Source organism: Hippoglossus hippoglossus, chromosome 15 (genome assembly GCF_009819705.1).
Source record: "Hippoglossus hippoglossus isolate fHipHip1 chromosome 15, fHipHip1.pri, whole genome shotgun sequence".
In the NCBI taxonomy this organism is placed as follows: Eukaryota; Metazoa; Chordata; class Actinopteri; order Pleuronectiformes; family Pleuronectidae; genus Hippoglossus; species Hippoglossus hippoglossus.
The window spans coordinates 24,517,076-24,540,921 of NC_047165.1; the positions used below are offsets into that span (position 1 = coordinate 24,517,076).

The 23,846-nt window shown below is 39.8% G+C and overlaps 1 protein-coding gene across 2 annotated transcripts in view; it reads right to left on the minus strand.

Moving 5' to 3' along the window:
* Window positions 1-6,019: 6,019 nt before the first annotated feature.
* vps8 (VPS8 subunit of CORVET complex) overlaps window positions 6,020-23,846 on the minus strand; it is a 50,486-nt gene continuing 32,659 nt past the window's right edge. For both annotated transcript variants that reach the window (XM_034609437.1, XM_034609436.1), the window contains 17 exons: window positions 22,638-22,694; window positions 22,417-22,499; window positions 21,697-21,781; window positions 21,278-21,376; window positions 20,540-20,629; window positions 18,137-18,183; window positions 17,898-18,042; window positions 16,483-16,572; window positions 16,052-16,231; window positions 15,675-15,756; window positions 14,518-14,600; window positions 13,976-14,056; window positions 12,022-12,191; window positions 10,049-10,217; window positions 9,508-9,561; window positions 8,547-8,627; window positions 6,020-7,328 (listed from right to left, as the gene is read on the minus strand). In XM_034609437.1, coding sequence (XP_034465328.1) covers window positions 7,206-7,328; window positions 8,547-8,627; window positions 9,508-9,561; window positions 10,049-10,217; window positions 12,022-12,191; window positions 13,976-14,056; window positions 14,518-14,600; window positions 15,675-15,756; window positions 16,052-16,231; window positions 16,483-16,572; window positions 17,898-18,042; window positions 18,137-18,183; window positions 20,540-20,629; window positions 21,278-21,376; window positions 21,697-21,781; window positions 22,417-22,499; window positions 22,638-22,694 — 1,719 coding nt within the window. In that variant the 3' untranslated portion in view covers window positions 6,020-7,205. The remainder of the gene's footprint in view (window positions 7,329-8,546; window positions 8,628-9,507; window positions 9,562-10,048; window positions 10,218-12,021; window positions 12,192-13,975; window positions 14,057-14,517; window positions 14,601-15,674; window positions 15,757-16,051; window positions 16,232-16,482; window positions 16,573-17,897; window positions 18,043-18,136; window positions 18,184-20,539; window positions 20,630-21,277; window positions 21,377-21,696; window positions 21,782-22,416; window positions 22,500-22,637; window positions 22,695-23,846) is intronic.

The following is a 23,846-nucleotide window of genomic DNA, read 5'->3' on the forward strand; positions in this document are numbered from 1 at the left end:
GGCTGGGGTGATAGGGATCTTTAATGATCCAGTTGGCCTTCTTCCTACACCACTGGGTGTAGAGGTCCTCCATGGATGGTAGCTCCGTCCTGGTGATGTGCTGGGCAGACTTCACCACCCTCTGTAAAGCCTTACGGTTGAGGGCGGTGCAGCTGCCGTACCAGGCGGTGATGTAGCCAGTCAGGATGCTCTCTATGGTGCACCTGTAGAAGTTGCAGAGAATCCTGGCATCCATGTTGAGCCTCCGCAGCCTGCGGAGGAAGAAGAGCCGCTGTCTGGCCGTCTTCCTGATGGAGTCTGTGTGGTTGGTCCAGGTCAGGTCATCACTGATGTGGACCCCGAGGAACCTGAAGCTGCTGACTCGCTCCACCGTAGTCCCGTTGATGGAGAGAGGGGCGTGTTCTACTCCTTGTCTCTTCCTGTAGTCCACGATCAGCTCCTTTGTTTTGCTGACGTTGAGATGGAGGTTGTTGTCCTGGCACCAAGATGTCAGGGCTCTGACCTCCTCTCTGTAGGCCTTCTCATCGTCGCCGGTGATCAGGCCTATGACGGTCGTGTCATCAGCAACGGTTCTCAACCTTTTTTTCACATCATAGAAATGAAGATGAATTGTCTTTTCTGATAATAAATAACACATTTGATTTCACTGTACAGTTAGTTTCTCAGGGAGCAAAATAGACAAGTGAATTGAAATTATATTTGAACAAATGTATCCATCAGATCCGTTATCCATACCATTTATTGGGACATAGGGGAAACTGGAGTCAAAGAGGCAGGTACACCCTGGACAGGTCGCCAGCGTATCACAGATCCATCATAAAGAGACAAACATCCAATAATGCTCACATTCATACCTACCATCAATTTAGAGTCTCCAATCAACCTCATTCCCAATCTGCATGTCTTTGGAGTACCCAGAGAGAACCTACGGACATAGAACCAGGAACCTTTCTGCTTTGAGGCTACAGTGCTATCCACTGCACCACCATGCAAGGTATAAAAAAAAAAACCTGTGTCACATTTGTTAGTAGTTTTGCAGCATGTAACTTTTTGGAATAAAACCGAGCAGAAATGATTTAGTAGATTTTTGAATAGAGTTTGGTCAAACATTGTTTTATGCTATCCCAGGCAAATTATGGTAAATGTTCTGTGTTTTGGGGTGTGACATTTTATTTTATTCACAGACTTATAAAAGATTTGAAATGTTCACAACATGGTTGTGATGAAGCCAATGAGGTGCATACTCTCCCCTCTCTGGTATCTGGTATCAAACACCTGCTGGTCCTGCCCCAGCTCCCCATGTCATGTTCCTCTGGTTTTAGGATATTGTTTTGGCTAATTATGTTTGTCTATTATGAATGTGTATTTTGTGATAACATTCTTCAACTTGCTGCAACTATGCAATGTATGCATTACAGCCACACCAATAAATTTGGACTGAAGGGTGTGTGTGTGTCTAAATGCTAGAAACTAAGCAGATCCTCTGTAAATTTGTAACAATGGTGATAACACATTGATTAACAGGCTAGATTCAATGTTCCAGACCTCATATTTTTGCAAGTTGAAAGTTCCTTTTGAATCTTTGCCGCACCTCATGGCCCCCTTTCAAGAATATTGCTGTCAGAGCCCCCTGAGGTCTGCCCCTGATGAGAAACAGTGAAGGATTAGATTTTCTTTTTTCCAGGTCTATCTTATATGAATGCTGCCAATAGAGTTACACAAAGAGTTGTTAGTAGTTGTCAGAGACACGCGCCTACCCCGTCGGCCTTCTGAGAAATCCACATTAGTGCCAAAGGCCAAGACTTCCTAAACTAAACAACACAGATAAATTATTGACAGGACTTGTTGCTGGTCTCACTGATGAGAGAATTTACCCTGAGTTAGCTTCCAAGCAGCTGTTTTGGTACCACCTGAGAGTCAGTTCCAGGCCAGTAAGGTGAAGTCTAATCCTTAACTTCATTCACAGACAAGTGTCTGTTGGGGATAGTCAGACAAATTAGACTGAACATATTATCCACCATTTCATAATTCTGCAAAACAGTTCAGCTATTTTGTTATTAATAGATTACCACTGGTCTTTCTTTTCACTTTGTATCTTACTGATTATCAGTTATTGTACATATCCAGCATTAGTGGTTACTAGTCAATACATTAGTTTTATTTAGACGGTGACATTGCTAGTGTGTGTTTTACAGTGGAGAGCAGAGATCAGAGATCAGTTGAATTGAGAAATCACAGCTTTTGATATTAGTCTGATTGTGTCCCCAGTACAAATCCTTCTCTTCACATGTGGTGCCTCTCTAGACAAGGGCTTTCAAAAAAATGAATCTGCTGCAGTTATGTTGCTCAATTCTCCGTTAGTATGTGATGTCAGTTTGGGCTAATTTGTTCTGCATACATCCATTATACTGAGTTGTCCAGAGGCGTTTGGCATCAGCATAGGAAACACAACACATCATGTGAGATGGGTAAATGAGCAAAGTAAAGTAGGGACATCAGGGATTAAGTCGGGTCACACATTATCTCCCATTGAGTCATGCATTGTCAACACTTACAAAACAATATGTCGGTGGTGGCAAGCACTTCAGCTCATCTTATCTTGTCCTGTCCTTGGACCTGCAGTGACGTGCTGACGCTTATAAGTGTGTCATGCAAAGATTGTTAAGAATAGTGTGTGAGATAAAAAGACCATTTACCATTTAAGAAAAGGAATAAGAAAGAAATGAATTACTTAAAGCTTAGAAATTACACATTACTGTGCAGGGTCATTTCCCTTTCTTTACATGCTGGATACCAATGAATGTACCAGCCCCTCATCCACAACCTCCCTCCTCATATAATCAGATGACGCTGCAATTCAGGCTCCACTTTACAGACAACAACTGCAAATTGGATGATCACAGCACTGTTGCTCACGTCACAAGAATAATCACATCCACCTCAATGTCAGTAAAACAAAAAAATGGTTATTGGCAGCCTGTCTCTCAACCCAACCCAGATCAGCAATGACACCAATGAGATGGTCGACAGATTTGAACAGCACACAAAGGACATACGAAAAAAGAAGCCACCAAAGACTATCATCTGGAAACTTAGATGACTCTGTCTCCCCCATTTCTCATTCTGTTGTACAATAGTATCATCCAACCCATCCTGCGTTGCTGCTCCACCTGTGTCTTCAGCGTGCTTTCTGTCACAAATTGAACAAAACTAACATGTGTTGCCCATACCACTGACAACACAATAGGTCTTACCACACTCCACCTTTCTGAGCTCATGTGCAAAGCTATAGATAGATAGTGTACTTGTTTGAGTGTATTATTTACATGCCATCATTCAGCCATTCGACTGCTACTTATCTTTAATGCCAATTCAGGTGATTCGGTGCATCAGGGCCCGTGTTTCAACTCTTAGTTTGTGAGGGAAGGGAAACATAAAAAACAGATTTAAATGGTGAAAATAAGTTATTTGTTTGGCAAAAGTTTAGGATCAGATCAGAAAAAATAAAAAGGTGAAGGGCCAAAGGCTGCTGCCCCAAAGAAATAAATATTACCAAAAGATGAACAGAGCTACCTTTTTAAACAAACAGCAGGCACTGGAAATTGAAATAAAAATCCTCACTATCTAATCTATTTCAAAGCCCAAAATACAGAGAGGACAACACCCCTGACACTATGTGATGTGATGTAATACACACATGGAACAAACCCACCAGTTTTTAAGTCTAATACCCAGGCATAGTCCCCAGGTTAAAAAGATTAACATGCTAGTCAGTACAGACGTAGAGGCATGTGTGTGCAGCTGCCATGACTGGCAGGTATTATCATACCATGAGTATGCTACATAACAATGAGTCTGGCCAGGGCCCAGTTATTAATGATTTTATCAGTTTGTGTAATGATTATTTTTTTAGTGCTTAACATATCATAACAAAGGATATGATTATTGATTTTAGAAAGCATGCTCCCACCCATGATTCTACAGTCATCAAAGGCAAGCCTGTGGAGTGTGTTGAAGATTCTAAGTATATTGGGACAGTCATTGACTCTAAATTAACCTTTAATAAGAACTGCGAAGCAAAAAAGGTTATCAGCGTTTGTCTTGCCATATAAAATGTTCCTGTTTTAACATTGATGTAACCATGCTGACCCTCTTTTATTCAGCTTTTATTGAATCTGTCTTTTTCCCTTGTGTCTTGGTTCGGTAACCTGTCTCTGTCAGACAAAAACTCCAGCAACCAGATCACAGAGTGGGCTAGTAGCTTATAGGTGGGTCTGAAATCAACCTGTCAGTGCTGTACTCCACACAGCTTCAGCCTAAGGCCAACTCTATATGGTTCTGCTGGAGGTTTCTTCTTGTTAACGAGGGAGTTGTTTCTCTCCACAGTCGCCAAAGAGCTGCTCATTGTGGGAACTGTTGGATTTCTCTACATTTTTTTCAGGTGTTGACCTTCTATGTAAAGTGCCTTGAGATAATGTGTATGTATTAGGTTCCATTGCTGTCTGCTATGGTATTGAGGTCTGTTTAAGAGTGTTTGTTTTGACGTTTTATGAATTGATAAGGTGTGATATCCTTTTTAAACTAATGTTGTGTTGCCTTTTGTTTTCTGTTTAGAACTTTGGATTGCTGTGCCCTATCTGCATAACAAACTTACCTTCGGGTACTAACAAAGAAACCTTGAACCTTGAAGTACAGCCTCACCAAGCTGCTAGCATGGATGAGAACTCAGTCTGGTTTATCCAAGGGTTTCTGGGTTCTATTCCACTGAAACCTCCTTGAAGCAAATGACGCTGACCGACAGCGACTGCTCGTCAGCATTTTTGCTGAGTAAGTCCTTTAAGTGAACAAACAAATACCTTCTGAACTTCAGCAGCATGATGGGATAAACAAATCTAAGAGTAATGGAAATAGTGTTATATTCTCAATGTAGGTATATTCCACCCTAATATGAGGTTATGCAAATTAGATCATTGTAATTTGAGTGAGGACCTGAAAACGTCTCATCTGTACCATCCATCACATACGATATGAAGAAGAGAGAAAGGCTCACTCCTAAATACACCTCCAACCTCTGCTGTGTGCATATCACCACGATGACCTTTCTGTGCTGTTCACGGCTCATAGTGTCCTGACTGTCTTTGAGTGTGTCAGGTAAAGTGTTTCACAGGTTTATCTACTGTGTCCATTTTGGATGATTTAGCAACAGTGGTGGTGTTTTCTTCCTGACATAAATATACTTCTCTGCATATTTTTATTTTATTTACATATTCAATTTCCATGTAACTTTATTACATAAGTTCAATGTTAAGGTTCACATTTAACTAAGAGTTTTCTATTATCTGTAAATACATATAATACCTTGAGAGGGATTTGATTAAATAAAGTTAAACGTATACATACAACTTGTGTGTTTAATCTATGCATATATTTTAGTTTAAATATTGATTTTAGTTAATATTTTAGTTTAACTTAATTTAATCAAATCACTTTTAGGTTATTTTAATTATTCAAACTTCATTAAATTGCATTACCCTTTACATAGAACTTATGCAATAAAGATCTAGATCAGATTTTGAAATAAATCCTGCAAAAAGAGGCTGAACTGAAAAGAATCTGCCTTGCTCTCCTAAGGTCACACGTTACCTTCAGTTTAAAGAATGAAATACATACTGTAAGTCATTGTGACCTCCCCACTACCCGTATTGTGTCTCTAACATACTGCATTGTGTGGTGGCACACAGCCGGAGGTGTGATTCTACTAAAACAAAGTACATTCAAACATTATGGCAGATCTCTCACACAAGCTGGAAGATGCTTGCATCACTTCCCTCCCCACAGTTAATGCCGCCAGTTTGCAGCTGTGCTAACAGCCACCTTTTGACATTCATTACCAACAAAATGCAAATTAAACAAGATGGTTGTTCCGGGATCAACAGTAGGTGGAATTAAAGCCACACTCAGTAATCAGCGACTCAATAGTATTTAAGATCCTCCTCCAACAAAAGTCAAGTTTTTAATCTTGTTAATATGTCCCTGCACTGTTTTCATGAGATAAAAGACAAAATCATGAATCAAATAAACACTTTACTTTTCTAAATTTATAGAAATGAAAAAGTTGGTGTGTTGATAAAAGGTCATGTAAATACAATTTAGTGCAATGAAAACAGATTCATTAGAATTTGAATATAAACTTTCCCACCACCTTCGAGTGAATAATTGAATCTTAAGTTAAAAGTGAAAGCACTATTATGCCCCTTTTCCACCATGGCAGTTCTAGGGCCAATTGGGAGCCAGTGGAAACTGTTCTTTGTGTTTCAGTGGCCAAAGAACTGGCTCTTGGCCACACAAACTGGTTCCAGGCTAACACCAACACAGTGCTGGTCTAGAGGAAAGAATAGCCTACGTTAGCAGGATTATTGTGTCCACTTGTGATTCGATCACACCTCACTGCTCTCTGTGCAAAAAAAGTGTGTTGGTCAAGACCAAATTCTGTTGTTTTTACCCAGTCTTGAGTTTACAGATGTGTCTGAAAACAAGGCATGTGTGTGTGTGTGTGTGTGTGTGTGTGTGTGTGTGTGTCTATGTGTCAGTGCACGAGGCAGGGGGATAAAAGGATGAATGAAAGGTCTGTAGAAAGATTCATTGAAGAAAAGTATTGATAATGATAATGCGGCGGTAGTTACAAATCAACGTGTAGCATGAACACGTGAGGGGAGTCAGTGTCAGTGTGTGTGTCTGTGTCAGAGAGAGACAGAGAAAGAAGAGAGCAACTGGAGTAAGGTTGGACTAAATGAATTAATGAATGGATATATATCATTTAATATAACATATAATAAGTGCCAGTTTGTGGGTTCATTTATACAGTTGAGGCATAGAGATGTAGACAGTGACGTATATGGTGATGCAATGATGTGGCCCTAAGGCGGCTCTAACCCATGGAAAAGCAAACTGGTTCTTTAAAGGTTTCTAAGTTGAACCAGCACTAGCACTCGGTTCCCTTTGGTGGAAAAGGCATTCTGATACATGGATTCAGTTTGTTTGAAATAAACTTTTTGATATAGTTACATAACAGTTGTACAATATCAAATTTGTCACAATAAAAAAGAAATTTACAATCCACAATGAAAATATCAAGAAAGTCTCCTTCAAGTTTCAATTTCTACTTGAAACTGTTCAAATGATGGAAATGTTGATCAGTAACGATGCTACTCCTCCAACAGAGGTGGAGGAGAGAGTTTCAGTTGGAAATGCTCTGCTCCTGGTTGGGCCGGGATCAGAGGCCCCGCCTTCTCGCTGTGGCAGTGGGAGAGTTCTGAAAGGATGGACAACTGGCGGGGAGAGAGAGAGAGAGAGAGAGAGAGAGAGAGAGAGAGAGAGAGAGAGAGAGACAGAGACAGAGAGAGAGAGACAGAGAGACAGAAAGACAGAGAGACAGAGAGACAGAGAGAGAGAGAGAGAGAGAGAGAGAGAGAGAGAGAGAGAGACAGAGAGAGAGAGAGAGAGAGAGACAGAGAGAGAGAGAGACACACATAAATAATTATACACTGTAGCTGTACAGCAACATAAGATAAATATGAGATGCTGTCGAAATATTAGGATGTGACAATAAAACTGAACTAAAAATAAATTAGTTTTGCGGTTTCATGAATCAATTTCTCTAAATTTCTTTTATCTATTTAAGATAAAAATGGCCAAAGTAAATCCTAATAAAAAAATTCGAATTCAGTCTTGCAGGATAATCACAGTCAGTTATTCATCAACGAAGATTCTCCTGTAGTAAGTGTCGTGTTCTGAGATTCACTTCTGCCTCATTTCACAAATGAACAGAGAGGAAGTGCAGGAAACTTTCCAGCTGTATTTTGTATGATGACTAATATTTATTCATAATAAGACTAACTATAGTACCACAGTGTTACCAAGCTATTTTCTGGTGTGACTTAACAGCTTGGGGCAAACTGACCTTCCACTTAAACTTCAAAGTAAGGGTATTGTGATATACCAGAATTGACAATGCTTGTAATTCTTAATAAATTAATTATTGAGATGTTATTAATAACCATATGTAAATAATGTAGAAATAATCCAGCACCTTCCAAATCCTTTAAGTTTATTTAGGTTGTGATTTTTATTTACAACCAAGAAAATCCACAGGCCAGTCTATGATCCCTTCTGTCACAAGACCTGTATGCATGTTTGCATCCGTGATGTCGTTCTCAAATGTTGATTATGGCAAATGATTAAAATGTTTACATTAGTAATAATTTAAAGCTACAAATACTACTACTACTACTACTACTACTACTACTACTACTAAATAATAATAATAATAAGATGAAGTTAAAGATGAAATTGACTAATAGTGTCATTATTCAAACTTTCTATAGATCTGATGTAATTAATATGAATATTATTACTGTAAACTATTTAAGACCCAATAATCTCTCAGTGAAAATCTGATATGTGACAGCGTTATCTCAAAGCTGATGTCAGGAGCTGCTGCTCCAGTCAAAGTGACATTTTTGAATTTGTATATGCAGTGTCCGTACCCTGGATGGTCCTCGGTATAAAGAGCGTAGCTGATCCCAGGACTGTTCCTGCTGAAGGTCCAATGATGCCTCAACAAACACCTGGACCACAAGAAACAAGCAAAGTATAAATATTAAACTGTCACTTGTTACATTTGTGCAATAAGGGAAATAAATGCAGTTTGAGAGCAGCTGTGATATAAACAGCATCAAATTGGGATATTTTGTGGGGGTGGGCAAAATCCAAAAACACAATTCTGCAGCACTGCAGTGAATACTATGTGTTGTGGAAAATCTGCTGGTAAATGGTCAACTCATAAGTGACGAAAGTGTTCAGGAGCCTTTGATATCTTATGCTGAAATATTTATTGAAGCTTGGCAAGGAGAAAATCTGAATCCATCAATACAACAACTGTGCATGATGTCCTCTCATATTCTGAAGTCTGCTTTCCTGCAGTCACACTTTAAACCCCCTACAGATCATTTAATCTATGGGTCTGCTAGTTCCTAAACAATCAAATGTATTTTCTAGTTCTGGAGACAGTATCGCCTGCTTACGCAGTCTCATATCTGTGGTGTCTATGGAGTGAAGCCTTTGACCTTCGCCAAGCTCTCGCACTTCCCCAAACACGACAGATAGCTGCACTACGCCCCAGAGAGAGGAGAGGAGAACGTGTCTCCGAAAATGTCATAACACTATGCACATAATAGTCCTCAGAAAGACCCATGTTGCACTATAACCTCAACACAATGCTGCTATTAAACATTTTGTACAGCAGCTGACACGTTACATCTTTCCAAATCCAATCAATCTTAAAGGATATTTCTGCTTTTCCACTATTACAACTTGTAAAGACATTTTATAGGACCACAACAAAAGATGGCAGTAACTTCTCCTAACTTTTCAATAGAATAGTTGAGAAAATGAAACTATCCACTGAGAGCCAGAGCAGGCTGGACAGCAGCTCAGATAAATCTTTACCTTCTTTCTGTGAGCTTCTGCTCCTGCATCATGATGCACTGATGTAACACGAGTCTGACAGAGAGAGAGCAGAGTTTGGTCACTGTGTGTGTGTGTGTGTGTGTGTGTGTGTGTGTGTGTGTGTGTGTGTGTGTGTGTGTGTGTGTGTGTGTGTGTGTGTGTGTGTGTGTGTGTGTGTGTGTGTGTGTGTGTGTGCAAGAGCAGGTTTTAACACAAATACAGTTTAATGGCAAAATGAGGAGCAACATTTCACTGCTCCCACCTCACCCACACATTTGTTTGGACCAAATAGATGCAAAAATAACACTTATGCCTGCAAGTGCCATTTTAAAAGATGAAAAAAACGAAACATTTTTAGAGGGAGCAGGACAGGATAGAGAGAAACGATCAAAAAGTACTGTTGGTTGGTTATTTTCATGGGATTGTGAATAAGACTTATCCTTTATGTTTATTTATTCACATATCATAACTTTTATATTATGTATTCCTATTCCTCTGTCAATGCAGATCTTTCTTTGAATGTACAAACACATACACACACCTGTGCCAGGGACGTGCTGCGGCTTCTGTTTGGTTCAGTGGAAGACCCTCCCTTCCCTCCTTGGCTGGAGGAACACTTGTAGCAGCTCCAGCGCTGCTGCCGCTCTGAAGCAAGGCGCCACCCACAGTCCTTCTGCTGCAGGCACTGGAAGTGGTACAGGTGGCCACAGCTGACAAGACACACACAGTTTCACCTGTCAATGCTTTTTCACAACATGTATTTGGGAGCAGCCCCATATCCAGGCAACACTTCTTAAACTGTAATCTGACTTTGCTGGGATGCCATATTTCGACACTGTTTGAATCCAAGGTCGATTGATACATTTTTTATTGACTTTTTGCGAGAGGCTGCTGCACCTGGTTTTTATGATTACATTTCCAGCTTTTTGGTCTAAACCAGTATATTTACACTGCATTTGCAATTCAGCTAATAAAAGCCCAGCAATACAGTTAAACTTTACTTTTTGGGGAAATGTTCCTATATTTTCATGCAAGAAACATTCAACATATCCTAACAACAAAATCATTATAACATTTAAACAGCAAACCAGTAAAAAAAAAAGTTAGCAGCACAAATGCTCATGGTCGAAAGCTGGATGTGACGTTTACTTTGCCCTTTCTGGAAAGGCTGAATTTAATCTGAATAATTCCTGACAACATGACACTAGACAGATTATCAGAAACTGCTAAACCTTAAAAGGTCCAGTGTGTAAGATTTAGGTGAAATGGATCTATTGACATACAATAATATAAAATAATCCTAGTGATGTTTTCATCTAAATTATACAAATTGTTGTTTTCATTACCCTAGAATGGGCCTTTTATATTCAAATGCTTTATATTTACATCGGGGGGGGTCCTCTCTATGGAGGCCGCCATGTTTCTTGTTGTAGCCCAGACTGGACAAACTAAACACCTTTTGAGTTTCTATGACAACTGAAGGTTACCACAGGTTCTCTTTCATGTTCGGAAGGGGAGGATGACGTGAGGGGTATTCAGCTGCAACATGAAACTTCACCACTAGATGTCACTAAATTCTACACACTGAACCTTTAATGTTTAAAAACCACACCAAAGAGGTTAGGTTTTCACCCATGTCTGTTGTTGCTTTGTTTGTTTGTTGGTTGTATGTTAGCAGGATTAAACAAACCAACAGTGGTGGGCCAAAACTGGGTGGAGGGATGGGTTTGGGAAGTACACATTACATATTAGTGCAGAAGTGGAAAAAAAGGCAGATTTATTTTTTTCCCCTTTCTTTTATGCCAAATAAATTATTTGGGTTATCAGACCACTTCCTTTTATATATTTATTTTAAAGGACAGCTGGGCCTTAGTAGATGTATGCACTCTACTGAGGGCTATTCTAGTTTCAGAAAAAAAAAAATACAAAAAGCACATGCACTAAGTGAAAGTGTTTTCTAATATAAGGTTCATAATTATCAAGAATATTATACATTTTATTTTATTTCAAGCTCTTTTGCTTTACTATGAAGGGTGAAGATGCAAAAACTGATTAGGGCAGATGGACGACATCACCTTAAATAAAGCTGTTATAAGTCCCTGATTTACAATTGAAAATGTCAAACATCAGTGCTGTTCTTGAATACAACCCAATGAATCTGCTCAGCAAATCAGTGCTCAGTATTCAGGTCAGGTGTGATCTAATACAGAATGTCGGTGTAATTTCAGCTAGCAAGTGTATTAGACCCTGGGTATTCACTTCATCATGTTTAAATTATAAGAAACACCTGAGTTGTGCTTTACTTCCATAATGAAAAGACTGCGTGTGCTGCCATCTAGCAGTTACTCCATGCTCCACCACACAGAACATCAGCAGCAGTGCACTGCTTTGTTCACAGTACAGACATGTTAGCCTGGGCAATCCAGCATTATTTACTGTCACTCAGCAGTACTGGTAGTTATACCACCCAAAAACACAAGCTATTTGTCCAGGAACACGTCCAGTGTCTGTTACCTGAACACAATGATCTCTTCAGCTGAATCCTGCCTTCTCTTGTACTGCTGGAGGCAGATGTTACAGTAGTCCTGGCGTGGGTGGAGTCCCCTTGTGACAGCAGCACGGAGGTGTGCCAGGGACCAGTGGAGGTCATGGTTCAACAGACTAGTGGTTGTTTCAAGTAAAGTCTAAAAAAAGAAAACACAGCATAATAAAAGGCCAATTTGTACTTTTTATTACATCTGAATTATATATATTCACATATTAGGTCATAAAAAAGTTAAATATTAGTCCATAGGCATTAGTAATAAGAAGTGTAGTGTATGATCACTATAATATGTAATATGTCTTTACATATATAAAGAGTCTTTGAGGTGGTAGTTGATGGTGGATCCTAATGGCGGCAGTGGACAATGACTGTGGACTATAGTGGCATCCGATCGTGATGGTGGATCATGATCGTGGTGGCTGCTGACCATGGACTATGATTACAACAAGACTGCTTGATATATAATATGTCTCCTCAGATACTCGACCATTACTGAGAATAATCCATCAATTCATTTACCTTCCATTATGCTACAAACTGTTTATTCTTATCAATGCTGTAAATACCCTTATCTTGATGATGTTCTCCTTTACACTTGACATCTATTGCACTTCTGTCCGTCCTGGGAGAGGGATCCCTCACATGTGGCTCTCTCTCAGGTTTCTACCTTCTTTTTACCTTGTTAACCCTGTTTTTTTTTAGTAGTTTTTCCTTACTCTTGTTGAGGGTTAAGGGCAGAGGATGTCACACCCTGTTAAAGCCCTATGAGACAAATTGTGATTTGTGAATATGGGCTATTGATTGATATTATGTTCCTCAAACAAATGTGACAGTAGGTGTTCAGCTTAGAAAGGCACAGAGGTAATGATGTCTGACCTACTGAGCAGGGCCACATGGCTTTCATAGCACTGCCATACAAGCCATTAGCCAGTCCAATTTACATTTAGCCTCAGCGTACCCTCAGGTTTGGCTTGTAATGTTATTGCAATTAAAAGGCCAAAACACCTGATGGTACTATGGTACACAACTGAAGATATGTCCCAAATATCCACTGGTGGTCAGTAACATCTGTTAACATCAACTGGTGGTTGGCATCTTAAATACCAAAGATGGGTGACTGTTTCTGAGAAGGAATATTCTCCTCTTCAACATGTTCATGTGTTTTAAATAAAATATACACTGAAACTTGTCTTTTTTGTTTAAACATAAAAATTATAAGATATTTTGGTAATATAAATCCTATTATACAACTGCACAATTAAAAATAAAAAACACAATCATGTCAGTAGTCAAGTGTCCTTGAGAGTGCTCTTCAGTGTGCGTAGATTCTGTTCTTACATAAGAACAAATCCCAGATAAGAAAACATTGGTCAATGTCAGAATCTTTATAAAAACTGAGTAAGTTGGTTCTTAAGAAGAGATTTCTTCTTAAGAACGGTTGGTAAATGAGGCCCATTATGAGCAGCATCAAACCGGTGGCATAGATCTGCAGAGGATTCATGAGCTACAAGCTAACACAGACCTAATGGCTCAGTCGGTGTACTGGTGGAACAAAACAGGCTCTAAAAGACATTTATTCATCAAAATAAGAAGTGGCGACACAACTGTTTCACATGAAGCAGCATGTGATCAGAAACATAAAAAATAGAAAAACTGAATTAAATTGAATACATGGACGGTATTGTCACAGATACACAATCCAGCTCTTTAGGTCAGTAATAGACTGAAATCCAATATCAGTATTAAACTGGTTCATCTCTAAAGCTAAGACTTTTATCTAAGATGACATTAATACACACACACACACACACACACACACACACACACACACACACACACACACACACACACACACACACACACACACACACACACACACACACACACACACACACACACACACACACACACTTTGTGCTTTACCTGTTCATAGTTAAAGGTGTCCAGCATACCCAGAATAAGGCCTTGGATCTCTGCAAGCTTTCCTTTCCCATAAACCGGGTCCTAACAGACACACACATGCAGAAAGTGTCATGGGTAAACAATACACAGCATTAACACAATTAACAATGATTATATCACACATTACACACCCACAAAGCACAACACAGAGCTAGTGTGTTTAAGCCTGCTTAGGTGGCACACTGACTGGACCACAATGCAACAACACACAGAGCTGTGTGTTACGCTGCAGGGGGGGGTTTCACAAGTTGATTTTCCTGGAGATCACTGTAACCAGCTGAAGGGATGTAAACATACAGAAGCTGCAGTTCTTTGTGAAGCAGATCCACAGTCAGTTAGACGAGTCACTTAAAGGGGGGAAGATAAATGAAACCTACACACACACACACACACACACACACACACACACACACACACACACACACACACACACACACACACACACACACACACACACACACACACACACACACACACACACACACACACACACACACACACACCTGCAGTATTCGTTGGATGATGGCAGGCAAAGGAATGAAGCTGCTCATAGAGTTGAGAACCTTCATCGTCAGCTCCTTCAACACTGAGATACAAACAAGCAGAATTATATTAATGATCTCAAGTTCCAAACAAAATAGAGGCTACTCATTCAGTTTAAGGTGTTGAACACATAATATATAAAGGCAATATGAAGAATAATTATTTCCAACAGTACATCATTATAAATCACATTGACATCAAATCACAACACAGAAAACTAAATAAGAAGGTGTACTGTTTTTCTTTGTTATCCAGCAGGAAGTTGCATAGACCTAAAACACACTCATTCATTTTCATAGCAAAAGAAAAGGTGCATGTGTGTGTTTGGTCCAGGTTTACCCATGTTGTGGGGTCCAAATCAGTTTACAGAGTCACCTTATGGGACAAAGACTAAGTCCCCATAATGACATGTTAGATTAGAGTTCACCAAAAAATGAAAATTCTCTCATTATCTACTCACCACTCTGCCGATGGAGGAGTGGGTGAAGTGTTTGAGTCCACAAAACACCTTTGGAGTTTCAGGGGTAAACAGCGTTGCAGCCGAATCCGATACAATTGAAGTAACGGGACAGATTGTGCAAATGTACAAAAACAACAGAAATAAAACCATAACATGCCTCCATACGGCTCCTGTGGGGTCATCCAAGTGTCTGGAAGCCCTGACATTCAAATTCAACTCAAAACGGTGTCAGTTGTATCATGTGTTTGGTGTAAATGTCCGCTGTGATCCACGAGTGAACGTGGCTCCAGAGGAGGATATCAGAGGACTTTTAGGTTCAAAACTTGGTGTAAATGACACCGTTTCGAGTCGAATTTGAATGTCAGGGCTTCAGGACACTTGGATGACTCCACAGGACCAGTATGGAGGCATTTTATGGTTTTTTTCCTGTTGTTTTTATGCGTTGAAGAAGTGGTCACCATTTACTTCGGTTGTATTTGAGATTCTGCTCTAACACTGTTTACTCCTGAGACTCCTAAGTGTTTTGTGGACTCAAACTCTTTCCCCAACCCTCCATCGGCATAGTGGTGAGTAGATAATGAGTGAATTTTAATTTTTGGGTGAACAACCCTTTAAGGTTGCATGTGCATGTGTGTGTGCACGAGTGCATGTTCTTACCTTCAGAGGTGTGTTTGGGATTGGACCCCTTCACTAGTTTCTGAGAAGCCATCATGGTCTCCAGAAGTGGAAACCACAGAGCCTGAGAGACAAAAATGCAAAGAATGAGCAGAGATTGGTCCAACATGCACCCACAGCCTAACCCACCCTCGACCTAATCCTAATCCTAAACCCTAAAAGAGTCTTAATCCTTAAAAATCCTTCTGAAGTTATGAGGACCTGCCTAAATCTGTCCTAACCACAGACAGACATGTATGTGCACACACACACACACACACACACACACACACACACACACACACACACACACACACACACACACACACACACACACACACACACACACACACACACACACACACACACACACACACAACCTCTCTTTGTTGCTGGTAGAGGTTGTGTGAGCTTCGATGACACAAGGCGATGATGTCATTCAGTGAATCCTTTACTCTGGTCAGTGTTGAATCATCATTTATCTCGTCTTCATCATGTCGTCTGTCTTCTGCTTCTGCGTCACTCTCCGCAGTGAGGAGACACAGTTTCTCCTTCAGTGTCTGCAGGCATGGGGACAATCATGGATACATAACATTCACTCACTTAATTCAAGGACAGTTTGTGCTATAAGTACTGGTCATATGAATCTATAATTATTTACAATGATGGAAGTGGTGCACATATGCACACTGGTGTGTGTGGTTATCAATATAACAGACATGTCAATCTGCACTTTCCTGTACAGTCATGGGTATGCTGAATAATCCGTTGATTCATTAATGACTCAGTACTCCCTGTGTTCTGAAGCTACCTCTAACAAGACAGAAAAGGCTCCATGAAAGTCGCCCTTCCTCTCCAGCAGATAGGCTGTGGCTTCACTGTGGTGGTGCATCTCTGTTATCTACAGAGAGAGACACAGAGAGAGAGAGCTGTCACACTCATTGTTGTCAGTAGGTGGTGCTGTATCACACTTTACTATGGCAGATAATGAAATTCATTTCATGCACTCATTATATCATTCAATATAATACAGTGCAGGTACATTTTCATTAGTGTCATACACCCTTCATGTTTACTTCCTAAAAGAAGAGTGGTATCGAATCAGGTTCTAATGTTTGTCTTGACAAACATTAGAACATTACGTTTGCTATTATTCTTTTAATTCAATGCAAGTTCAATGCATGATGGTATAAATTGCTTGTTTAGTGACCACTGTTTGTAACTCATGTTTGTAGCATGCCTCTAGCACCCGTCCACATAGTAAACATTTCAGCCAGTTTCTCAATCATCTGTCACACGTCTTATGCAACAGGTTTGTATTTATTTGAAAAGCAATTCAATTTTATTTATTTTATATATATATCTGTTTTATACATGTAACTACCATGATTGTAAATTGGTCAATATCACAAATGTGGCTAAACACTGAACACGTCTGGATGCAGCTGTCGACACAGGCAGCACAGTGAAAGCAGCTACAGTCCACTGCTGAGGATGCATCCAGCTACAGTATAGCTGTCTAGGTCTTCCATGTTTGTCAGCACTCGGACCCCAATAAACAAAACACGTATCAAACAGAAGAAAAGAGAATTGAAGCTTAAAAGGTCACTGGCTGATCTATAATATTCCTATAATATCTCATAAGTAATGTATCTGGTAGGTTTAGTGCACCCTTCTGTATGTGACCTATTAACATCACAATATTACTTTAAATTCTTTGTAAGATCTTTTGAAATGTACCTCTAAAGTTTTTCTTTAATTTCAGGACATTTCCCTGTTCCTTTTCCACTTTTATATAACCTCACCTTTCTGAAACCTATCTGGCAAAAGCAGATTAAAATATATTTCAGTCAGCAGGAGGAAAACCTAAGGATTTTTAATTCTTAATAGATTGCACTTGACTTCAGCCTCTTGTGGCCAAAGGGAGTACTACAACAATAAACAGGTGGGGGTAAAAAAAATGAACAGGTAATCTCACTAGATAATCTCTCTATTTTCTTCATTACAACTGCTAATTATAAACAATGTGGCCTGTTGTCCAAATGTAAGAATATGTCTGTTTAACTTTCTATCTTAAAGCTAAAATAGAGTAAGAAACTTATGTTCCTGTTCTGGAAAAAGAAAGAAGTTCCGATGTGATCTATACATCCATCCGGTCTCATCTGTCCTCGGTCTTATACATGCTTGACAATACAAATATTTGAAACAAAGTCTAGCACACAGTACTTGTATGGCCTCCTCCAGTCTGTAGTGCTGGGAGGTCTGGAGGAAGCTCAGGAGCTGCTGGGGTGCAAAGCGGCACAGTAGTTCCAGCAGACGCTCATGGAGGTCACGTTCCAGAGGCAGGTCGGTCCCTGAATGATGCCCTTCCCTGAGTGACAGAGCAGATGAGCAGTGAGAGGCCAGAAAGAAAAGAAGAGAAACAGGGAGGAGAGATGTACATTCAGAAGCCATTCAAACTGTACCGGGGCTCCAGGAGGCAGCTGAGGAACTTGAAAAGTAGCTCATCATCCTAGAGACAGAGACAGAGAGTGAGTACTAAGGAAATGTACCAATCATTATGGTTTATAGTGACAATAGAATCCTACAGTGATGGGTGTACAGATTGTCTTCCAGAGAGTAAGTGTTGTGTGTCTGCAGATGTTGACTGAGGGACTGCACGCACACCCAAAAACAGTGGGCAACATCTATCAGCTTCAATTTCCACTGAAAGGCTGCAGACAATCATAGTTCATATTTGTGCTGTTCACTGCAGACGTGAGACTGTTGTTACCAGTTAGTGCAGGGCCTGTCGCCACCTGATGGAGGCACTGTTCTCCCTCACCTAGCTTACACATAGACTTAAAAATAAAAACTACAGTTCTTTCATTTCTTTTAGAGAATGTTTGACTTGCATACTCCACTCCACCTGCAAAGTCATTTTCTGACACTGCGACTACACTCCCTTTAAACTCCCTGCCTGAGGAACTGAGGCTTTTCTCTGACATCTTTCATATCACTTCTGAAGACATCTTTTTAAACAGCCTTTCAACCATCATGGTACCAATTTTGTATTATTTTATTGGTATTGTTTTAATGCAATAATCTAATGTTTTATTACATTCCCATATCTCATTTGCTTCAGTCTTGAAATGTTTTCATCCTGTTTCAACCATGTTAAGCAATTTGTAACTGTGTTTTGGAAAGTGCTGTCTAAATAAAGTGTCCTATCCTGAATGGAAATTTACTTAATAACTTCTTAGTTTATGCTTACAGCAGACATTTCCATCTAGGGTACAGCTCAACATAAACCTTATGGTGCGCCCACTGTCCAGCATGTGAGCCCATTGTCTTTTCATGTCTTGCAGAAGTTGATCCTGAGATCACCTGAATTCTATAGTGACCTTTTGCTCTACTCTGGTTTAACTGTGTTTTCCCCTTTGTTCCAAGAACTCAGCTGACTGACACAACACCCTAACCATACATTATACTATATATACTATGCAGCCTATAAGTCACACCTTTACAGACGATATGTTCCAGACACAGAACAATACATTCACACACACACCTTGCGTGTTTTGGGGTCAGGAGGTAACCCACACAGAGACACTTCACATTTCCTCTCACTTGCAACCTCCACCTTGCCTGTGTGATCCTTTCTGCAGAAAGCTTTTACAAATAAACTTACAAAGACAACTTGTCTCAGAACCTCGTTTGTTGACCAAATTTCCACCACAGAATACTATCAACATACCAGAGCACAATTCAGTAGTTCATTTCTTCATCATCTTTCAAGAGATGAAATAGGGTGAAAAATTTAAACAAAATTATATCATGGTATTGTAAAAATTCAAAAATTACTGTTACAGAAGCTAGAGTAATTTCACCAAGTCATATATTGACACATTAAAAATGATGCTAGTATTTTTATCATTTATTGTAGGTCGAAAACTTGTTACTTTTAGTGCAGAGATCAACCTCAAATGGTTGACCTCTGGAGTCGGGACAAAATATCAGCATTTGTTGAACGCACGCAATGTGGCAACTCCTCTGCTCTTTCCTGCAAAGTGTTGGACCTTTTTAACTATATAACAGATGAGCTACTGAGAGTCAGAACACAAACAGCAGCAGTTTTCCACATGACAGATTGATGTATTGAAAGGAGCAGTGCACCGTAAAAACTGAGGGTTAGAACCCTCAGTTCAGTGGAGAGGAAGACAAGTGTGAGCTGGTGTTTCTGAGTGCTGCTGGTTGTCTTCCTTTACTCCCTCATGTTGTACTGCTGAGTCTGTGTCTCAGTGGGCAGCAGCACGTGTTTAAAGGTTTGATCCACAATGACTGACATCACATAGCTTCTCCACTGTGAGTCATTCTAAAGGCTACTAAACTGCACCATCTTCAAGATGAACAGTACTGATTGTGAACATTAAAATCTGGTTATGTTTTACGGCATTTGTGAACAAAGTTGTATAAAGGCTCCAGTGATGTCACATGTCACAACCTACTGGCCTAACACAGCCAAACCTCCAAATGAGCTGTTGGCATTGGAGGTGCAATGTGGATAGGCACCAGGTTTTGACAAGCAAAACGTTTCTGTTGCACTGTTTCTGGCTGTACTGAACTACTTTTCATCCTTTTAAGTTCGACCAAATATTGGTCAGCTGAGGTGATTTTTACATGAATCAGAAAAGATGTTTTTCGGGAAATCTAGAAATGACTTTATCACATTTTTTAGTTTGTCCAGCAGAGTATGTTTCTTGAATTGTCTGCAGCACATGTAGCATCACAGCTGAGCAGAGCCACACAGTACATTTCTAAATAGTTTGGGTAATAACTTGCTGGAAAGTTCATTATATAAAATATTTTTTTATTGAATGTGATCTTACCTCAAGCTCAGAGATGATTAGCTGCACCTCTTCAGTGAAATGAAACACCACTACGTCGGCTGACTTGCTGGGGTCAAGTGTCACCAGCTCCTGTGATCATATGTTGGAGGCCTTGTACGTTAATCTCTTTCAGACATATTGTTAGTCACAGAATGTTCTCCTTCATCTGCATTTGTACAAATTCTTGATTCAAAAATACTGAAAATGCACTGAAAGAAAACAAACCGAGGCCGATACATAAGTTTGTTCATTCAACATGTGACCATGAAGACAGCCACATTAACCTTCAGCCAAGACTGTGAGGCTGTGTTGTGCTACATAGCTGTGTGAATCAAATACTAGATTACATGTTAAATACAAAAGATAAAGACTGACAGCTGATTTTAAACACGGCAGTAGCTCTTAAAGACTGTTATATATCTATACAGGATTTTTTATATAACTAATATATATCTGTGTCAATCTCCTACATCTGCACTGACCATGTTTAAGTCTCCCTAAAGTAAAGAATATAGGTTCTACTCTTAAAGGCATGTTGGTAATTTTAAAGGGTAAAGAAAACACTTCTTGATAGATTCACTCCTCGTAGTATCTAGGCTCAGGCAGCTGTTCCAGATGCCTCCTGGTTCCTTAACATGCTCGACAACATATCCCATCCAGTGACCCTGCCAGGACAAGTACCACAGACTGATGGAGAACCATTTGTGAATGTCTGTGTGTGTCTGTGTGTGTGATGACCTGGATGTGTTGCAGCACTTTTTCCTTCACTGTTTGTTTCTCTTCAGGGCTGTAGCCAGGCATGGACAGCAGATTGTGGATGTAGCTGAAGATCTCCCCCTGCCAACACCAACACATAAACAAGTTTTCTAACTTCACTCTGCACTCTCTATAGAATATTTATAAAAAAGCTGTGCACACAACGTCCAGCACACAAACAATAAAAAGCAGGCAAACAGACAGATTTAGAAGAGACACTACACAAGTCTCTGAAATAAAAAAAAAAAACCTGTTCCTGTTGATTTCCCCAGCACTTTTTTGCTAACCCTCGTAATGGTAACCCATTTATTAAATACTCACACAAACCATCACCCATACCAATGTACACACTCAGTTCAAGCACACACATGTTAGTTAGATGAATCTGAACTGTATGTTACCTTTCGCAGGGGGTCTCTCAGGTAGCAGTCGAGGATCCTGTCATAGAGATGTTTCTTCTCGTAAAGGAATTCACAGATCTGGTAGCTGGAGAGCAGGACAGGGAGAGACAAAAATGGAGCTAAGTTGACAAAGTGTAATTACAATAGCAACTTTTATAAGCTACAAAAGTAACTTATATCCTATAGGTTTCCATTGCTATCTCTGGTGTGTCACAGGTATTTGAGGTAAACTTATATGACAGTGAGACTGAGCAACTACTGGACACTTTAAATAAAATTCAGCGTCTCAGTAAATGACTGCTGCAGCACTAATTCATAGTTTATATTAACTACGGATCAAATGACTGTTTGATATGGAAGGTGATCCTGTATGTGACAAACCCAGAGTGAATTAAACCAAACAAAATCCAGAATGAGTGTGTGGTTCAGTGTCATCAACTGCAGGTGTTGTAACCACTTCAATTTCAAACTAAGAATTTGTGTATCATTTTGTATATCCATGTAGAAGTGTTACTGTGAATCATCTAAGATGAAACCTGAAGCCACTAAGGGGGCGCAGGGAATATGTGAACACTTTGCATAAATTGGACCATGGGTGTGAGCCCATTAAAAGTCACATAACACTGACTTTCTTAAAAAAATGCCTGTTAGATTATGGATTTACAAGATGCTTAAGTTTATAAAAATATCATTGGTTCAAGTCTTTGGTAAGCTACTTACAACTTGGCCTTCTCCGCCAAAGCCAACAACCTTTCTTCATTAAACTGCACCACACCTCCGACCTGCAGCAGCTCCAGGAGCACCTACAGACCAGTCACAAGAAAGACAACTGACATGACGACAACATCTAGCACTCGTTCATACATGTATTTGTACATACATTGGGGTTCAAAGTCTGAAGCCACATTCCCATTCGAGTATAGAATATGTAAGTGACCAACCTGCTGCCTCTCTGTGTGTCGGGAGTCATCGTCAGGGCAACACAGGAACTCCAGAACCTAGCAAAGACATAAAGAGCAAAGACGCAGATGAACATGGCTGATGTTTCAAAAACGGTTAATGAGACAAAGGCAAAGGATACAGATCAAAAGTTGATGCTAAGTGAGTTAGAGGTACGCTGGGTGGAGACAATAGAATAGCGACGGGCCTATTAGATATATAATGGCACAACCTGATAACGTAATGATAGGTCAGAATCATTGAACAGGAATGCTGGCTTTACTGTGAACTGATATTTATTAAGTTGGAGCAATTTTTTCGACTCTCAAATTTTGAAGAATTGTCAGATGATAGGGGTTTTAACACACACATTTGTGATCCATTTACATTGGATTTACAAAAAATAGGCTAAATAAGTCAATCTGAATTAGAGCAATATGTGCTGAAGACGTTCCCTCAAGACAGCTGTTCCAAAAAGAACACATTTTAAGCACAATCAACTTGACTCTTACAGATCGTGACAGTTGGGATCACGTCACTGAATGAGCACAGACACCCTGCAATCGTTGTTGCCCCACTTAGGATTCCAAACAAAAACAAATATACATGTTCTCAAATGTATTGGTGTGTGTTAGCGATCAGATATCTGAATGTCACAAACCAATGACATGATACATAGCAGGTATTTTGGAGAAGGCACAGTTACATTAGGAGGCAATATTTATTTGATTTACCCCTAAATGTATAACACTATATAACACTATGTCAGGGTCTTCAACTGACTCAAATTCACATCAGCAAATGACCCCAGAAAACAGCAAAACACTCAATAAATCTGATGGCAAAGCTTTAAGCACTGACACAAAGACATGTTTGAAATGGATTGAAAACTGCAGCCCCTCCACTTGGGATCAGTGTGACAGCATTCAGACTTCATCAACATCATGAGGGTCACAGGATCAGCCCCTAAAACACTGATCATGAGCACATTGTGCAAAATGTAGTGAAACCATCAGTAAAGCGGGCAAATGTTTAGATAAACTCAAAACAATTAAGTTTGTAGTTGTGATCCAGAATAAACGACCCACTGCAGAAACAGCAGGTAGGTTGGTATCACTGTGAAAATCAGCTCTTTAATATGATTCATGCAGGACTGAATAAGAACCAGGCCAGTAGCTTATTTTCCTGAGATATGAAAGTTGTGCTGCTAC